General features: G+C 39.1%; 1 protein-coding gene across 1 annotated transcript in view; it reads right to left on the bottom strand.

The window, feature by feature from the left end:
* Positions 1-1,129: 1,129 nt before the first annotated feature.
* LOC104167798 (pericentrin-like) overlaps positions 1,130-20,706 on the bottom strand; it is a gene marked incomplete at both ends in the record, with an annotated part of 44,373 nt that continues 24,796 nt past the window's right edge. The window contains 11 exons of the mRNA XM_009708170.1: positions 1,130-1,273; positions 2,362-2,524; positions 4,059-4,270; positions 4,675-4,889; positions 5,725-5,876; positions 7,410-7,556; positions 10,119-10,283; positions 11,989-12,222; positions 13,695-14,271; positions 15,593-16,068; positions 17,975-18,213. Of these exons, the coding sequence (XP_009706472.1) occupies positions 1,130-1,273; positions 2,362-2,524; positions 4,059-4,270; positions 4,675-4,889; positions 5,725-5,876; positions 7,410-7,556; positions 10,119-10,283; positions 11,989-12,222; positions 13,695-14,271; positions 15,593-16,068; positions 17,975-18,213 (2,724 nt within the window). The remainder of the gene's footprint in view (positions 1,274-2,361; positions 2,525-4,058; positions 4,271-4,674; positions 4,890-5,724; positions 5,877-7,409; positions 7,557-10,118; positions 10,284-11,988; positions 12,223-13,694; positions 14,272-15,592; positions 16,069-17,974; positions 18,214-20,706) is intronic.

The following is a 20,706-nucleotide window of genomic DNA, read 5'->3' as shown; positions in this document are numbered from 1 at the left end:
AGTCCATTACTTAGTGGACCGTGACAAGGTACTAGAATGACATTAAGGCTGCAAATTCAAGAAGTCAAAACTATATAATGCTATTTAAATGATTCACAGATTCATCACTAAGAACCAGCATAACCTAGTCTTGAGTTCCTATGTAGTGCAAGTCACATAACATCTCTGAATTTTCTTCTGTGTATCAAAAAAGTATCTTACATGTAAGCCAGCTATATTACACTGAGATTCTTCAGGGTCTTTATTAAAAATCACTGCTATTACTGTTAAAATGTGCACTCTTTCATTTGCAGTGCAAGTTATTACAGCACCAAACTTCCACTCACCAAGTGTTATTAGACTCCATCCAGTATGTTGAAGAGCTCCCCCCTACCCTCCTCCACTCCCCTACACAAGCTCCCTGTAGTTAGCTTACATCATATCACATAGTCTGTGGGCCTGAGGGAGTGATGGAGTGGGGGAAGGAGTTACGCAGATCATCTTACCCTCTCCAACAACACTACCTCATTCAGCTTTACTTTCCCTTAAAAACCTAAACAGACTTTGAGCTCAATCATTAAAATCTTTCCAGTCACCCTTACATTTGTTTTGACAGGACAAGGCTGGGGAGCAGAAGGAAAGCTTATATATGATACTAAGTACACATCATCACCACATTTTTTTCATAAGTCAAATAATATTCCACGAGTATTTCATTTCTTCCGTCAATATTAAATTATCTCTTTAGTCCTGGAAGCAGTCAAAAGCCTTGAAGCTCCAACTCTTCTTTTTGACTGCAGTGGCAAATAACCAGCATTTCAGTTACTAACTAGGTGCTAATTACCTGTTGCAACTAACAACCTGTAGTTAATACATGCCTCTTATTTTCTTAGACACTCTCCATTTCTTACTAAGCATAAGACTACAGCAGTAGTCTTCACTAACAGTACTATCTATTGTCTTCTAAGCAAAGAATCAGCTGCTTTTTTTATTTTCTGCTTTTATAGGAAGACTCTGCTAACCTCTGTACGAGAAAGCTGCTCACTAGGTCACCAAACCAAAGACTGATACGTTATGAAAACACATTGCAGTATGCCCTGACTGGAGACAATTTTGTTTTCCACTACTAGTGTCATAACCCACTCCTCACCAAGAATTGCTTGCTCCTGGGTTAGCTCCTGGAAGCGTTCACGCATACTCTCCAGCTCCACAACAAGGCGACGTTCAGATTCCTCCTTCAGATTCAGAGCCTCTTCCAATGCAGCTTTTTCTGCAACATAGCCTTCGATAATGCCTAAAATCCCAAGTCAGAATGCAAATAAAGCAGCAAACTCATCTATTGAAAAAAAGCATCTTGAAAAGACGAGTAAACAATTTTTTGCAAACAATGTAAGGTGACATAGAAAGGAAGAAGTGCAAGATGACTTACAATTTACACTGTAGCTAGGCTTTTTGAAGTATCTTAACGAATAAAATGTATCAGTCAATGTATTCTATGTGTTTGGAGACATGGTGTGACACGGTAGCCTCATAAAATCTGTTAGAACGTACACGGGAATCATTAAGCCTCGATAGCCTGGGATCACCTCACAACATAGGACAGTCTGATACATCCTCTGCTGGGGGTTGAGGTTCAAAGAAACAGAATCTCCAGAAGGTGAGATCAAATGTTAGATTCAGAGCCCAAGAAATCCAGGAATGATTCACAGAAAGGAAGGAAACAGGATTTTGGAAAGACTAAATAAGCCTTAAGGAGTATGACTGAGAACAGGAGCAGAAAGCAGATGCCATGATTAGGGAGAGAAGCTCAAGTTGAAGGACATGAAAAATCCTCATTCTCCTACATAAAGACCTCAAGTCATAATTTTCACAAGGGGGAATTAGACTGACGATATGCAGTCTGTGACAGCGCTTAGATCAGCTGCCTGAGCCTTTTTGTCTCTTCTTACAGAATCTCTTTATGGCTGCACTACCATCAAACATTGCTCTAGTTCATGCAGAACCCTTCCAAGGTCAAACAGGTGGGCTGATTTACACTGGGAGTATATCTTCTTTTCAATAATCCAAGCTCCCATGTTTAGACATGCAAGAATGCAAGCCACTGTTTTAAAAATTATGGTATTTTTCACACGCAGTCAATGGTGTAAGTACAGGACTAAGCACTAGCACACTTGCCCCAGGGAAATGCATGAAGAGAATTAAATAGTAGATTTGCAAGAGAAGAGCCATGCTTCAAGTAATTTAGCAATCCGAAACGCAGAAAATGGATTATAGACAGGCAAATCAACAACAAAAGACACAAAAAGCATATCATAGATATTTGGAGGAATGAGCCTAGGTAAGTGACGCTGAAATCTCTTTCTATTGGTTTCATTTTCTTACCCTCTGCTTTATGAAGCTCTAGTGCCAGCTGATTCTTGGCCTCACTTTCCTCGCTGAGGCACTCCATTAGTTCCTGGTGCTGACTAACCACTTGGGCAGTTTCCTGATTTCGGCGGCTGAATTCTTCTTCAAATTGTGCATGGTTTTCATGCATTTTCTCCAGCTAAAAGTAAACAATTTCCCCTAGCATCAGATCTTGGATGCACATGTAGTAATGTGCAATGTAGTAATACTACAGACATTTAAACAAAAACCGTCTTAATTTTTTCTAAAGTTTATGCATTAAAGGTCCAGGTTTTGAAGTTTCATTTTAGTACTAGGTTGACCTTGCCCAAAATCCCTGGACACTTTGGTGACTCCCCGGACTCAAATACCTGTATTTTTGCCACAAATCTTCCTTAGGCACATAAGTTTCTTTACTGTACAGAAAAAGATACCTCCCTGTTGGCTAAACTGTTCAGCTTGACAATTCCTGAGCCAGCTGAAATTCAAAGCTTCCTTACACTTAAATTCTTCAAGAGATTCAGGCATGTCTAATAAACAGTGAAGTCAATACATCATCAGGTTTCCAAGGTATGACACCAGTTCTCTGAGACTACGTATCTTGCATTCCTATGTGCAACATCTCAAGTTCAAAGGAAAGGAATAGAGCAGCCCCATTCCCATGTCATTTATATTTAGCTTATCCTGGTGGATAGAATATTTCACAGATGTAAGCAAAGTATGCTTGAATGCAGCTGATGAAGGTGACCTAGAATCTAGATCTGCCATGGCTTGGGCAAGTGCTTTAACCACAAGTTAGCTATATGCTAGTGGAACCAGCATCAGTACTCAAAATACATACTTAAGCACCTCATTCTAGGAGGGATTTTTTTTATGGTGAATATTCATTTCCCAGAGATAAGCATCTGTGTGGGATTTTTTTTATGGTGAATATTCATTTCACACAGATGCTTATCTCTGGGTTGCACAAAATACCTGATGAGAAGATGAATTTCAGATATATTCCTTCCCTTCACATTTTCTCGTAAATTAGGAGCTTCCTTACTCAACAAACTAATTACTGTAGCACCGAATTCAATCCTCTAAATATATACACTACTCAAGCACTTACCTCAGATTTACAACTTCTCTTCCCAAAACTGAATGTCTAGACACTGCAAAATTCAGTATGAAAATACTCAAATTCTTTTATAATATTGAGTCCAGCTCCTTTTATCACAATTAAACAGTATACAATTACAAGGATGTTTGCTTGCTGCTATCTACAGATTCCCAAAACACTTTAACATGGGACTGAGTTTTCCTGAACCTGCTTATCAATGTTGAAGAAGCATTGATGTGAAGTGTGATAAAAACCCCTCAAAAACACTTAACTCTTGGTCTCTTCAAGTTACCAAACACATCTAAAATCTACTTAAGGCAACCAATTTACAGCCTTCCTACAGGATCTGCTAGAAGAAAAAAAAAGTTGTTGAAGTCTCATTTATAAGAAATTATCGAATAAGGGCAAAACTTTCATTGTAAGAATCAGGGGATGCACATGCCTCTCTGTACTGATAACTTGTCACGTATTCAGATAAAATCTGTTTCTTTTTAGTAGCCAGTCCTACAGCGTGCTAAATACACAAGCCTCAAAACAGACTTCATGTTTTCAGTGTAATTACACATCCATATATTAAATTAAAAAGTTTTACTTGTTTAGTTGATTCTGTAACCAGTTCCAGAAGTCTCTCCACTGCAGTGTGCAAACGATGACAAATTTTCAGTATTATTTCTTCATCTTCACATGCCAATTCTGGCTTTGCAAAAACACTTTCACATAAGTATTGGCTCAACTCAGACCCCTCATCAGTCACTGGAGACAGCTGGTTGTGTTCTGTGAGAGTTTCATCAAGCAGCTCATCTACTGAAAACAAGCAAGCTATTTAAAAACAGAGAAAAATGACACAGACCTGGCCACTTGGATAACAACTGACGTCAGACAGTGACACCGGTTGATCCTGAGGATGTATTACAAAGCGAAAACTTGTACGTATCAATAACCCAATGTTGAAAAATCAAGACAGTCTTTCACAATGTTTGGAAATATTATGCTATATGTACATTTTAGTAGTTGCACTATTAAAGGAATTAAAATGAAAGAACACTGATAGACACTAATCTTAAGCATGGAGCAACTTTGAAAGAGACACAGAAAACATTGCAACAAGAGATATCCCCTTTCTGAACCTCATCCATATAAAAGGAAATGAAAAGGCGATTTTCGAGAACGTGAATTGACTACATCCAGTTATGCAGATCTGTACTCACCTTTTTCTAGGTGATGCTTTTCTTTGGCTCTGAAATACTGCATGAATCCCATTTCTTCCATAATACTGCGACTTTCTCTAGAATCTCCAGAAGCCAGACTGTCATCAAGGCAAAGACCAATTTTGGTACAGATGAGGTCCTCAACAGCTATTGTGGCTTTCACCAACTCCATAAGCCATTTCAAAGCATGCTGATAAGATTCCTGCAATTTTTTCCTAGAACAAAAGTATATTGAACACTTCAAAAATTGCATGCACTTGATTTAAGACACTTTGAACCTACTGAAAAACTGACAATCTAAAATGGGTATCTTGCCATAGTTTGACAGTTCTCAGTGAAGATGATTCAGATGACTCAAAAAAACCAAGACCATTTTCACAGAGCAGGCTCAGCAGAAAACCTTTGTCTTCTCCACAGGTAGATGAAGAGATCATACTGCAGTCACAAGCATCTCAGGCTTCCACATCCGTGGAAGCACCAGTAGGGAGAACACGTCTACTACTATAGTATCTGTGACATCAAAACAACTAGGAGCGTTCTAGCAGAGTAGACAACAAAAATTATATTTATGAAAACATTTTAGTTTTAAGAAAAACAGCAAGCTAGTTTCTTAAAGGTGACAGAGGGAATTCTTCTAGAAGCTTATTCAGCATGACAGCTTCTCTAACCCACATGTTCCAATGACACATCAAACCAATCCACATTGCACTGAAAGGTTTCTGCTACCAAGAGGATTTCTCCATTTCTTAGCTTTTTCCAAGATTATAGACACGAGAAACCCCAAAACAAAGTCTCCATCAGACCACAAGAAAGAAAGAAAAAAAAAAAATAATCTTGCTCTCCATATCAAGATAGGTTGGTAATTAAAGAAAAAAAAAAAAAACACCACACCATAAAAAACTTGCAAATAAAACCAATATATTATCATCATACACTATTAATTTCAGCTGGCTTAATTTTGCCTAGTTATTGATTTCTTTATGAAAAGTGAGAAAACAAGCAAATAAAAAACCCAACCACCAAGCATTATGTAACCCAAGATATACGAACCTTTCATCCTTGGAGTGCTCAATATCAGATCTCAACATGGCCACCAAATTCCCTCCTTCCTGGTTTTCTCTGTCCCGCCGCTGAAGAAGTGTCTCCAGTTCAGAGTTGGTCTCCTCTATTTCACACTTTAAAGACTCCACTTTCTTCTCCAGCTGTGGAAAATACAGTAACAATGCAACAAAGTCAATCATTTTGCCTAAACTATGAACTTCACCCAGTGATCTTACCCTTTATCACTTTGTATGTATTCACACAATCATCGTCTGCTGTTACAGAAATCTGCTTCTAAAAGTACTAGAAATGAAGAACAGCAGAAAGACTAAAAATGAACGGTTATTTTTTTAGTTCTCCTTTTCTGATGTTGATTTTGTCTCAGGGAGCTGCCTCACTTGCATTCAGACTCAGTGCATACAAGCAAGGCAAAAAGCTTGTAAAAACTTTGCGTCATACTTCAGTTTGCTCTTAACTGTTATGCCTCAAAGACACAAAGCAACCTCCTAGCATAAATTTTGACACTGTAGCACACAAACCTGAGCAGCAACCTGATCCAGTATCATCAGTGCTGGCTAGCTTTCTTCTCTGCTTTATAAGCTCTGTCTGAAAACAAGTTTCTACGAAAACATCTTCTCTCCTCATATATATGTGTTCAGATGACACCTCCAATCCCATTAAAATATATATATAAATGCATATAATGTATATATATACCCATCTCTGACCCCTTGATTTTGCTGCCAAACAAATCAATATTATTTTCTTAGAAACTTTGTCTCATAAGTAAGCCAACAAATTAGTCAAAATATCTGTTTGTGAGGAAACTACAAGGAAATAAAAGCATTCTACTCCCATGCCAACTTTCTCACTCCTCATCAAATCCTGCATGAACAGCAGGAAAGAATAATACATTTCTTCCAGTAGGGGAAATTCTTAGTGTTACTCCCAGTTTTTCCACTAAAGGCCTAACAGACCAGTCTAATATACCAAATTTACATTTTGGTCACAGCTTTCTTAATTGTGAGAGAAGACATGAATGTTTTATTTTATTTTATCTTCTGTTTGAAAACTCATGGCTATTATTTTAATCATTGAAGAAGAATTTGACATTTCTCAACTTCCTAACTAAAACAGGTACCTTTTTCAAGCTGGTCCTCTCTTTCTAAAGCTTTCTGGGTAACCTAGATGCAACTTACATAGTTGCTTTACAGGAGACATAAAATTTCATTTGGTCTGGCAAACAAATATTATCTTCGCCACTTCCAGATCCAAACTTCTCATTTGCCTGTCTTACTTCCCCCAAGCTACAGGTCAGTTGGTCTAACAAAAGCTACTACAGCACTATTTTCTTGACAAAAAAAAATGTGATAGATACAGATGGCACCAATACACAGACAACAAAAAGGCAAACATCCAACATTCTCTTATAAAGCAGTGTTAACCTCCCTGAGAAATGGCTGAAAACCAGTTTTCAAGCTGATACCCAGTTTCAGTTTCCATGTTACTGCTGGAACTAAGCACTCCAACTAAGAGACAGAGCCCATCATACATTACACCTTGAAAACTAGCAATAACAAGAATTGTACACACAGTCCCCTCTATATACATCTTGAGAAAAGTGAGAGCACTGTGCTAAAATACAACCACAAAAGCGCATTTAAAAATCTAGGTTTAAAATATTTTCCACACACCTGCATAATTATGGCTCCTTTTTCTTGCAGCTGGGCTGATAACATCTCCTGCTCCTTTTGGTGAGCAGCCTGTGCCTTCTCCCTTTCCTGAGTCAACATCTGCTCCGTGTCATGTAGTGATGCCTTTTTTTCAGCTTCAAATTCATCCTGTGTAAGTCACATATACTTTGATTTATAGGGCGGGGCAAGGATAAAAAAAATCTGCCATCAACCCACAATCAAGACCCTCCCCACTTACCCCCCCCCCCCTCAATCCCCCCCCCCCCCTTAAGTGTGCACACATTGTCTCAGATTAACCAGCAGTAATTTACACAGTTAACACCCTCAATCAACAAAATTATGCCAAAACTATGATTTAAAAATAGTTAGACACCTAAATGAACTATCTGAATGTGCTCACTGAGACCTGGGTCGTTTCAGACAGCTGAGATAGTGATGAAGAACAGAAAACAGATGGGTAAATCAAGACAAGAGATGGACAGAAGCCACTTTGAGCAACTCTAAGTAGTACAACATGCACAGTACCGAGTTCCACATAGGAGGAGTGATTTACCAGAACAAATTGAAAATCTACAAGGTAGATTTACATGGCTAAATCTAGAGGCTATTGAATTGGATCTCACTTAACTCAGAGTACTGTAAAGCACTCCAAAGGAAGGGATTACTAGACATCCCCCACTCCTGCATCTGCAAATAAGGGAGGAGAAACAAGGTTCTGAGATCCCTTCCCAAACAGGCTAGAAGGCATCCTGATTAGTAATTGTTTTTGCAACACCAGAATTAGGAAACGAGTCTTCTTGATCACAGTATAAAAAAAGCCTCGTGCAATGTGATCTACAAACACTAATACACTCCAAGGTGATAGCTGCTTTTTTATTGGTAGGTCAAGAAAATAGGTTTTTCCCCAGGGCATGAAATAAGACTTCAGAGCAGAACATGGTCACCTGAGCTGTCCTAGATCCTTTGTGGAAGACTCAACCAGTCCTTGCACTGAGTAGACTCAAACAGCAGAGTGATTAGCAGTTAGCAAGATACAAATGAACAGACACAAAGGAGTATGAGGACTTGCCTCGATCAGTACAGTGAACTTGCCTATTCTTCTCTGAAGCAGGGCATTCACTAAAACGAGTATGTTGGACTGTAGAAAGGAGCTCTGAACACCTAAAGTTTGCTAGGGAACACGAGGGCCGGGGGGAAGAAAACAAGGAAACTGGCTGGCATGAAAGCAACCCCATAAATGAGCACGGGAAAAGCAGGCAGGGGAAGGCTCTTTTTAAAAACCTGTATCAGACCATGACACAGCTCAGCCAGACATCACAAAGAGATCCGGTCAGTCTCTTCTGGGACAAAACACTGGTCCTCAAGTTAATGAGGAAAAAAAAAAAAAAATAAAGCCAGAGTCAGCTGAACTAGCAATAGCATTACCTCTGGCAAAATTTCAATGAAGAGAGAGGTTTCTAGTGTCCCAAATGCTAACTAAAGCACCTAGGCAGCACAAGTGAGAGAAAAGCAGGAATCACTTCAGAGGTATATGCATAACAGTCAGTTCAGTCCCAGTTTCTGTAGACTGAAGGATGGGGTTCAGCTGAGGACAGCAATGCCAAATATACCTCCAGCAGTTTTTTGGGATACACTTGTGTCCTCTGTTTCAAAAGACAGCTGCACTGGATGGAGAGAGGTCAAAGAATGACCAGGACTCCACAGAGGGCCAGAGGCAGGAAACATAAGACATTTTCCACACATCTACAGCATCCAGTTCTAGAGGTTTGTGCAACTGTTAGGAAGAGTTCCACCTCAGGTTGGAGCATTGACAGGAACAGTAAGGATCTGTTGAAATCTCCCAAGGAGAAGCAAATAAGAAGATGGCACTTCATCTAACCTAAGTTATTTGTGCTCAACAAGTTGAGCTCAACACACGCTCAGTACAGTGATAACACTGAGATGAATGTAAGCACTGCTCTCAGTGTGTTGATGAGTTTCCCTCTCTCTTCTGACACAAGATGCGTCTTCTCCGTTCATTTAATAGCTCAACATGCGCTTGTCACCTAACCAACGAAGGCATTCTGCACAAGGCTCAGAAGATGATAGGCAATTACCACACCATATGCACGGCCAAAGGTAAGTTTTCAGGGATAAGCATCTTGAAGTGTTCATCAAGATGAATGTTTGGAACTCAAATGATGAACCCAAGAAAGCAGAAATTAAGAACAGCTACAAAAAAAAAAGCTCATGCACAAAGTGCTTACTGTCATCACATACTTGGTAAAAGCTTAGATAACTTTGAACGTATTTCTGCCATATATACAGAAGCACAGTAGACAAGGGATGATACGCCAAGGGCATAGTCTCTGAAGACACCAAGAATAAAAGGTTTCAAATGACAAACTGAACAGAAGTGTATGGAAGGAATGTTGCTTAGAACAAATACTTTCCACTGATTTTTTTGGTTTTGTTTGAAGGACACCACTTCACATCCAATTCAGGATTTCAAGATGACCCTGTAGTAAATACCGTAACTGCTTACAGAACACTGCATTGTTTCCAATACTGCTTTTCTAGTTCTAACATTATGAAGCAAGGAAGAGATCTAACTCAGATTGCCATTTTAGAGTCATATGGCTGAAGAACAAAAATGTATACCAATTGCTCTTTTTCAGCAAAACATGCTACCAGTGCATACTCTGAAGTTCCATTTTAATCAGATCCTACCTTCAGCTGTGCAATCTGCTGTTCAAGCAGTACCTCTGACTGACACTTCAGTAGCTCAATCTCTTCCTGAAACTGAAGCTGCTGCTTCAATTTTACCTCCTCAAATTGAGCCAGAAGAGCTGTTCGCACAGTTTCTACTTCAGAGGCCGATGCAGAAGCATACATCTGCAGACACGTAAGTAATATAAAATATTTTAGTTACAATTAAGAGAAAAATAAAACCAAACCAAAATCATCAAGCTCAAGCAAAGTCTTAAGAGTATTTTCACAATAGTTCTCTCCAATCCTCAAGGTCATACAGAGCTGCTATCTATCATTATTCTGACTGTAGAAAAAAGCAAGTTAATAAAAATAGATAAGAAGCCACAAGGCATTATGTACCAAGTATCTCCTGTATTCATGAGAGCATCAGGTCAGACTAACACAGTACTCCCTACCTGTTCTTTCCAACAGACACTTCCCTAAGAGAAATTCAAAGAAATAAGGAAGAAAGAGCAAGAGAGAAACACAGGGAGAGCGTATTCTGTTAAGATACGATTTTTCTTCTTCAAATGGGATTAAATATTACACAGCTATATTTAATGAAATTATCCTATGAGATACAATAAAGAGGTCCATCAAAAACAACAGAGAAAGATGGGGAGGTATGTTTGGGTTTTTGTTTGTTTGTTTGTTTTTCTTTTTTTCTGTTATCTTCTCTAAGGAGAGTCACTGTAGTCAGACTAGGGAGAAATCCTGTTTCTAGGATGAAGGGCTTAAAAATGTAATATTCATGAGAACTTCCCTGAAAACTAACAAAACTACCTTCGCAGGCAAGCTATTCTTCTAAAAGCAAAGAGACTTTGCAATGCACTCCAGCCAGCTGCAAACCACTACCAGCTCTAAGGCCTACACAGTCCAAAAGAACACAGGGGATCTTCTCAAAGCTAGATGTTTTTTGTGAGGTGCACCAGGTAACTCCCTAATCACTGATGCACCTTTGTGTTATTTGGCACACTATCCAATTTTCAACTTAGTAAGTGAAAAAGCAAAAGTAAGTTATATTTTAACGTAACATATGTTGTTTGATTATAGCTGGATAAAGCTCATTTTGTTTGTGATTTCTCCTAATATATGAATGTAATATATAAATATAGAAAAGTGAAAAGTCTTGATCACTTGTGGCTGCTTGCATCAACAGAAATCAGATTGTATAAAAGACTGAATAAATAGAAGATCTTATTCTGTTTCAATGTTTAAAGAGAACTTAGCATAGATGATCAAATTTTTAACCTTCAGTATGAAAGTAAACATCATCAAGCTTACATATAAACATTCCCAACAAGACGAAATGGTAAAGCTTTAAGGGCAACTAGGAAGATTTCCAAACCTCACTGAGAAAACATATTTGGAAAAGTATTGCCTACCATAATTTCTCTAGGAATAGAAGAAATCAATGTTAGCAAAGGTCATTCACTTACAAAAGCTTGAAGTAAGCAGTTACTTTCCACAAATGGTTAATGAGTTAAATTATTACCTATTAGTTTTCTATCAAAATGGTAGCTTTAAAATTTTGAATTAAATATGGCAGGGACTCAAAAGAAAGCAAGTCCACTCCCTCCTACCCCCCAATAAAGACAGCATTACAAACATGGATTTAAATTTTTAAAAATTCAAGTTAATATGCATATACGAATTCTCTTAAGTCCTTTTAGATAAAACAAGGCTTAAAAAAGTTAACTTTGTCTCTTCTTACCTACTGGCACTATCAAAATAAAATAATCCAAAAAGCATCTAGATATACAGCCTTACTTCTAAGGTTAATAAAACTGAATTTACTTTATGATAAAGTGTGGATTATTTTGGGTTTAGGTATTGGCAACATTCTGACCTCTTGCTCATGTTCATGCTGTGCTTTTAGTTTCCTCAATTCTTCTTCCAGCTCCCTGGAGTATCCTTCCTTATGTTTCTTAATTTCTGCCTCATGAAGATCCTGAAGTTCTTGGAGTGCTTTTCTATGCTTTTCCTCCATATGCAATACTTCCTCACGTAATAAATTCAGGGCCAGTCTTTTCTCTTCTTCTAGCAACCTCCTTTGATTTTGAATAGCTATGTTCAAATCATCCTGTGTAAGTATTAATTAAAGGGGAGAAAAAAAAAGTAAGTACAAATATTTTTGTAACCCGTTTGTAAAACACATGTCCTGCTGTACCAAAGCTTTTTAAATAAACAGGAACAATATTGTGTCATGAATGATGACCACACATACATATACACACTCGCTATGTCATTGAAATGGGTTTATTTTTCCTATCTAGTAAAAGTTTGTAAATCCCCTACTTATTCTTCTATCCATGACAGTAGTCCCCATCAGCAGAATCTTCAACTTTTTCTTTTTGAAGTTCTTTACACTCAAGAAAATTAAAACGTAGATTTAGGACTAGTTAGCAAAGACAGGACAGAAGAAAAATACCCACCTTTCCCCACATAAGACTTAGTCTTTGTGGGCACGGAAACAACATATAATCATAAATTTGGGAAGAGGGCATGGTGACAGACAAGTCTGAAAAACAGTACATCTATCTCAGGAAGGCTCTGAAGTTTTAGCAATGAGCTGAGTGATAATAAGGGAATTAGAGAGTTAATCTTAGAAACACAAGCCTGTTACAATGGTATGTAGTAGTGTGTAACTTGGTACCAGTGCATGACCATATCTGGCATAAACGTGATAACAAGACCCTTAAATCAAGGACGTTGTGCTCATTATCAGGGACCGCACTTCAAGGCAGGAACTCTTAAATCATTACCAAGGATCTTGTTAGGAGAACAGGACCTGAGACCGCTGTCATTCAAGAAAAATGAAGATAAGAGCTAAAAGTTCAGCAAAAGGACACAGTGATGAAGAAGAGTGGAAGAAGTAAAAGACCACCAGATGTCTCTGAAGACCCACAAAAAGGACTAAAATGGACATACAGAAATGGGTGTTGCCTATGATAATGAGTTCTGGGAAAATTGTTAATATGTTAATCATCTCTTGGAAGTCTTATGAATATGTATAAAAATTAAAAATATAAGCCTGTAACTAACACAAGCACGGTATACACGCTAGGTGGAAGGATCCCCAGTGCATCCAGCGCTGCTAATAAAGAATACTGAATCACTGCTAAATTTGATGTTTAATTTCTTGGAATCATGAGCCTTCTTACTTCTTTGACTTGGAAAAGCCTTGGGAACATTTCTTACCCATCTGAACTCTAAAATTACACGGTAATTTTAACAAGGCAGAGAAGCTCTGAGCCACAAAATGGAGACCCTCCAGTCTGAATTATGTTAAAAATATTTACCTCATTTGTACCTTTTCCACACACTGAGATAGAAAACTCATTAGTCTGAGCATTCGAGGGGGGGCAAAGTGACAGATGGACTTAATTTTCAGCTTCAGTTTCCTATTTCAGCTCACAATATGGACACACACAAGCGCTAGTGCTGGCACAAAGGAGGTTGCAGATACATACCCCAAAGAGCAAAGGAAAAGGTGATCCCACCCTATGCACCATGAAATTTCACCTTCTATGCCAAGTTTTCCTTCTGACTCACCTTATGAGCTTCTTCTGCTTCAGCAGTCATGGCTTTAAGTTTTTCCATATGAACAGCAGCTAGCTCAATTTTCAAATTATTTTGGCAAAGCTGAAGTTCTTCAGCATGCTTTAATTTCAACATCTCTATCTCCTGAACCAAGCATGCTTGATCCATTTTATCCTTTTCATGGAGCTGTTCTGTGTGCTGCAGCTGTAGCTTCTCAAGAGCCTGACTATGTTCATCTCTTATATTCTGAATTTCAGATAGGTAGGATGACTCCAAGGAATCCAGATTTGATAAGTGTTTAGCCTCCAGCTCATCAATTTGTGCCTGATGCTTTGTCTGTAGTTCAGCAACACAAGCTTCAAGCTGAATCTGTTGTTTACTTTCTAGTGTATATTTAAGTGTCTCAGTTTCAGCTTGATGCTTCGCCTGAAACTCAGCTGTAAGAGACAAAATTTGCTGCTTATGCTTCTCCTGTAACTGCTGACTTTGGAGTTCCAACTCATCAACATGTTCCTTTTTCAGTTCTTGGAGAAGAATCTCTTGGTCAGTTGTGAATTTCTGAGTCATAGCTTTGTGTTCCTCCATAAACCTGTATTATTTCCAAGAAAGTTAAGAGGATATTGTCAAAAAGGCACTGTTTGTTATTTGCTTGTTTTTTAAATAATTGAACTAATAAATAAAAATCAAAGCAAAACAAATAAGCCCTACTTAGCCTCCACGAATTTTACTTTACGTTTCAAATACAGAACTAACTCAAAGAAAACCACAACGATGATTTCATAGCCACATAATTAAAGGTTTATGCAATGTCACTTGGTAGTATCTGGTTATTACTACGTGGACTGGCACCCCTATGAAATTACTCACTAATACAGAGCAACATACAGACATCGTTCACTGTCTCTCTGTTTGAGAAAATACTGTCATATGAGGGCATCTAGGACATAGTATATATTGTCTACATCTCAAATGTGTTCTCTGCAAGTAAAGGAAACATCTCTAAAGAAACATCTCTAAAAACATCTGGTTAAGACTGAGACATAAAACTACTGTGAAAGTGTATGTGGGATACTTGGGGGCTCCTCCAAACTCATCTCTGCTCTCCGAGGTCTGCTTAAAGCCTGATGCAGAAGATTTAGTATCTCAAGTGCTGCAATTTACTGTAATCATTAACTACAGTATTTTTTGATATAGACATCAATAATTAAAAAGTGATTGGTTATTTAAAGGCTAAGTTCCTGCTTTCAATATTTTCTTACTGTAATTATTTCCCCAATCTTGTTCTGTGAGCCTATGTTTGGGGAGGAAAGAAGGGATAAATTTGAAGCAATGCATGCAAATACAAACATGTAGTTGTTTGAATATTTCCTTTAATACACTTAAAACAATGGGAGTAGGAAGGGGAAGAAAAATTGAGCAATTACAGCCTTCATGTCTAACCAGAACTGAAGAATACCATATGCAGCCCATCAACCTCAGCATTCAGTGGTTAACACAAGCTCCATTCACCAGGAAAAACTTGCTCAAATTCATTTGAATTGTTTCAAAACACTTGAAAAATTTAGAGAATTTTTCCACTTACATGTCCTGCAACACTTTCCCTCCTCCAAGGCTAGTATACGATTTTCAGCCGTGTGTTGTATTCTTAACTGTCACAGGCAGAACTTGACTACATTTCATTTGATTTGCTAGACCAGATTAAATGCATTGACATGAAGCAAAATTCTATAGTAAACCATAATGGACAGCGTTGTTGTTCCTTGGGGGAATAAGCTTCACATATATAAGTTAGCTGGTGCCATCAAGTGACAAACCTACATCACTACCACTCACAAATTTTAAAATAAGAAAAAGCGACAATAACAATGACTGAATTGGTAAGTGAAAATGCCCAAATACTCTGGACTTACTTGTTCTGTGCTTCCATAAGTTTCAGTGCACATTCTTCCTGCAGACAAAGCGTGGCCTTTTCCATTTCTTCTGCCATGAGTGCTTTGGCTGCCTGCAGGTCAGTGTCATATTGCTCCTGAGATTTCTGCATAGCCTGTGCACTTGCAAGGCTGTCCTCTAGCTGCTGCAAGCTGTTTTGCTGCTCTTTTACCAGCTTCTCCAATTCTAGAATTTTGGCAGCTTGGTGATCTTGAAGTTGATTCATTTCAGCTTCACGAAGTTCAAACTCCTTTTGTAAATTCTGCTTCTCATATTCCGCTCTATTTTGCAGTTCTATACGCAACAACAATAACTTCTCTTCTGCTTGGATTCTCTGGTCCTCGCTTTCACATTTCCATTTCTTCTCTTTTTCTTTGTACATAGTCTCTATTTTCTGGACTTCTTCTCTAGCTTCCCTTAATTTGTTCTTGTGATCCTCAGCAATTTTATATTTTACCTGTGAACATAGTTATTAAAAAAATGCATGAAATACCAAAACCAAACTGAAATCTGTGAAGTGAACGTTCTCAGGCACTTAAGGTCTTAGAGAGATTCAATCCTTGCAGTGAAGTCACCCTTCCAAATAAAAGCAAGGCCGAAATGTCAATTTATAAGTACCTGAATTCAACTCATTATTAAGAATTAATTGGGGCAAGGAAGATAAGAAAAAAATTAAGGCAAAATTCTAGAATTAATATGGTACTGTATGTTGTTTTCTCTTGGGGCCACTTTTCTTCATTTCAAGAGTAAAGCTATGGGCACCTTAGGTATTTGTATTGGGCATGATTAAAAAAATCTCTTTTAAATCTCTCCTCTCCTTATACGTTCCAGTGGTATTTTATATGCAGTGTCCAAGTCCATGACAAGGACCGTTCTCATACGAAGCATAAAAGCAACATAAAAAGCACGTAGCATCAAAACAGAAGCCAAAGCACCAAATGATTGCTGTAGAAATACACTAGAGGTAAACAGGTAAACAAATAAATAGTAAACTAGGGAAACAAGGTCATCTCTTAAAAAAAAAAATTAAAAGCTAATAAGAAATCACGTAGGAGCATCAGTATGAAGCATACACTCCAGTTTTCACTTGGAAGGTTTGTTTTCAACAGATATTTAAGCATTCATTTACGCTACAACCTAAATGAAGAGGCAGAAAAGAAAGCAAAAAACCCAGATTTTTATTAACACACAATCCATGAAAACTTTTGTGAGAGGCACTGGAAATAGAGAGGCAATTGAGGACATGGGTTCATTCTGTTTCTGAGAGCGAGAGATGAGAAGGCAAACAAAATATGTATTTCTAGACAGATGATCAGCATGTGGGCCAGCTCATTTCAAACATCACATTCTGTATCTGTTATCATTTACCCAGCCAACACTGCCACAAACAAGACACTGCAGGCAGTAGAAGCAAAGCAGTATTACTGAAAGCTTCACTACTGGAAGCTTCAGCTGAGTCTTCATGTTATCTGCAACTATTTTCTCTGGCCTTCTCCACCAGCTTTTAAGTCTGGAAAAGGATACACACCTATCTCTCTTTAAAAAGGAAGCAAAGGAGGACTTGAGAAATAAGAGCTTCATCCATCTAATTCTCATAAGCATTCAAATACTGGAACAAATTAAACTATGAATTCACATCCAATCTAAGTTTATCCTCAGATACGACAGCTGATTTAACAGGTAAAAGGAAAGGTGCCAGATATGATTCTCTTACTCTATGACTTTGATAGTGAAGATATAAAAGCTACACCAAAGCAAAGCAAAAGCAGAAATCTGTTGTCCGATCCTCTCTTCTTCCCTCAATAAATAGTCTGAAAAATTATCTCTGGTTATTTGCTTCAAAAGACAGTCCTATCAAAACCAGAAATTTCTTAGAGGGTTCCCATTCAGCAGAGGGTTTTTTTCCATCTGCCACAGTGCTTTCTGCTGAATTCTCCATTACCACATAACACATCACAGTATGCAAGTGCACCATGTTACTTTTGCACCAAGACACTACAATGTGCTGCAAGGAGATGTTCAGGTTGAGGACCTTTTGTATGTGCCTGTATTGGAGTGGTATAAACATGCTTGACCCACATCAATATAAAAAGTGGACTGGATCAACCCTTGAAGTACCTACCTTCCCACACTATCTGCGCTCTTAAAGAAAAGCTCATCTGCAGAGAAACTAAGAGTTTAACATTAAAGTGCTCTGAACTCCAGCCTCATATTCCAATATTTGTGTGTATCCATGCAAGTCCATTTAAAGCTGAAGCTACTAGGCACAGCTAAAGATAAGTGCTGCTTCTATCCCCCTTGGCCTTCCCAACAGATCTGAGCTTGCTCAACTCTATACAAAACAGTACTGTAATACAAATTACCTTTTCCATTTCCTCTTTCAGATGCTTTTCATTCTGCACAGAAAAATCTTTTTGTTTAGTAATCTCTTCCTTTAAGTGCTTTATTTCTTCTGAAAGCTCTGCAATACGCTGTTTCTCAGAGTTGAGGAGGGCGAGCTTAGCTTTGTGCTCTTCCTCCAGCACAGACACTCGCTCAGCCACCTCCATTTCAACTTGACGTGCTGCATCTTGAGCACTCTGTAGGCGCAGTTTGGTGATTTCTGAAAAGAAAAAAAAACCAACCCAAACAATAAAATGACATTCCGGAATTTATTTTATTTTAACCAGTCCTATTAATGCATAGAAATAAAGCTGAATGTTGTCAGCTGTGCAGTTTATCAGTAGCTATACTAACTACAGACCAACAAGAATCCCATATCAGGATGATTTTGTACTCTGTTCTGCTTTATCACCACCTTTAAAATTTATCAGTATCAACAGAGTAATGGGGACGGATCATGAACCCTGCGACAGAATCCCCCTCCTATCAGCAACAGCCACAGGAGCTGACTTTCGTTTTGGATAATGTAATCACAGATTTACAGAAGTTTTATCTCCTCTTTTGCACATACTATTTACATAAGGCATTTCCCAAAAAGCAGATGGGACAAATCTCCAAACGTTCTAATTTAAACAGTTTTGATATACTATCTAATATTAAAAATAAATAAATAAATAACTGAAATATAACTGAATAATAAAAGAAATATAACTGTAAATTCAAAAAGTTGTACTGATCCTTTTAACCAACATATAGTAGAATATAGTTATAGCCATGTGTGAGATATAGCCAACTGTAACTTATGGATTATAAATCCAAATGTTTGTGTATCAGACTATGCTCCCAGAGAGAGGCTGCAGATACAAGAACTGCCATGATCCCTCAGCTGCACCTCAACAATATATGCACTTCATATTGAACCAGTACAAGGCAGTATATATCTATAAATTACAGTTCCAAGAAAAGCAGCAACTGTTAAGAAATTGCTTTTTTTAAAGGGCTTGCTTTGAGAAACCTGGTGCACTGGAGGCTGATGGGGTCCGTCTGTCAGAGAAGAGGAAGAGTATCCTTGGTCAGAGGCTTGCCAAGCTGGTGAAGAGGGCTTTAAACTAAAAATGCTGGGGGAGGGGAACCTCAATCCATCCCACTCCTACCAGTTTGAGGCCAGTACCAGCAAGAGATGCCCAGAGCCTGGAGAGGCATCACAGGCTGGCAGTAGAGCACCTGAAGAGCAGCACAAAGGAAACCCAGCTACTCCAGTTAGTAAGTCAGCTTCATCAGGGGCCCAGTTTTAATGCCCCTATGCAAACGCTTGTAGCATGGGGAATAAACAAGAGGAGTCAGAGACATGCGCACACCTGCAAGGCTATGGTCTTATTGCCATCATGGAAATGTGGTGGGATGGCTCCTACAACTGGAGTGTCGGAATGGAAGGATACAGACTCTTTGGGAAGGACAAGCAGGGGAGACAAGGACGGGGTGTCACCCTCTTTGTCAATGACCAGCTGGAGTGCATGGAGCTCTGCCTTGGGATGGACCTGCAGCCAACCGAGATCTTGTGGGTCAGGATTAAAGGGACAGCAGGGGCAGGTGACATTATAGTAGGGGTCAGCCACAGGCCACTTGACCAGGAAGCAGAGGAGGTCCTCTATAGACAGATAGCTTCATGTTCACAAGCCCTGGGCCTCATGGGAGACTTCAACCACCCCAGTATCTGTTGGAGGACAACACAGTGGGGCATAAGCAATCCAGGTGGTTCCTAGAACGCATTCATAAATTCCTTCTCCAAGTGACAGGAGAGGAGAGGAGAGATGCTGTGCTGGACCTTCTTCTTGCCAACAAGGAGAGGCTGGTGGGGAACATGAAGCTCAAGGGCAGCCTTGGCTGCAGTGACCATGAAATGGTAGAGTTCAAGATCCTTAGGGCAGCGAGGAGGGCGCACAGCAAGCTCACTAACCGGAACTTCAGGAGAACAGACTTTGGCCTCTTCAGGGACCTGCTTGGTAGAGTACTGTGGGATAAAGCCTTGGAGGGAAGAGAGACCCAGGAAAGCTGGTTGATATTCAAGGATCACCTCCTCCAAGCTCAGGAGCGATGCATCCCAACCAAGAGGTAGTCAGACAAAAATGCCAAGAGGCCTGCAGGGATGAACAAGGAGCCCCTGGACAAACTCAAACACAAAAGGGAAGCCTACAGAGGGTGGAAGCAAGGACAGGTAGCCTGGGAGGAATACAGAGAAATTGTCTGATCAGCCAGGAATCAGGTTAGGAAAGCTAAAGCCCTGATAGAATTAAATCTGACCAGGGACATCAAGGACAACAAGAAAAGCTTCTATAGGTATGTTGGTGATAAAAGGAAGGCTAGGGAAAACACGGGCCCGTTCCAGAAGGAAATAGGAGACCTGGTTACCTCAGACAGGGAGAAGGTTGATGTATTCACAATGACTTTTTTTGCCTCAGTCTTCACTGGCAAGTGCTTCAGCCACACCTTCCAAGTCGCAGAAGCCAAAGGCAGGGACTGGGAGAATGGAGAACCACCCACTATAGGAGAAGATCAGGTTCAAGACCATCTCAGGAACCTGAAGGTGCACAAGTCCATGGGACCTGATGAAATACATGTGTGGGTCCTGAGGGAACTGGCAGATGAAGTGGCTAAGCCACTATCCATCATATTTGAGAAGTCATGGCAGTCAGGGGACGTTTCCACTGATTGG

This window comes from Cariama cristata, unplaced genomic scaffold (assembly GCF_000690535.1).
Source record: "Cariama cristata isolate BGI_N322 unplaced genomic scaffold, ASM69053v1 scaffold1009, whole genome shotgun sequence".
In the NCBI taxonomy this organism is placed as follows: domain Eukaryota; kingdom Metazoa; phylum Chordata; class Aves; order Cariamiformes; family Cariamidae; genus Cariama; species Cariama cristata.
The sequence above is the reverse complement of the archived record's forward strand: the minus strand, read 5'-3'. Positions and strand labels throughout refer to the sequence as shown.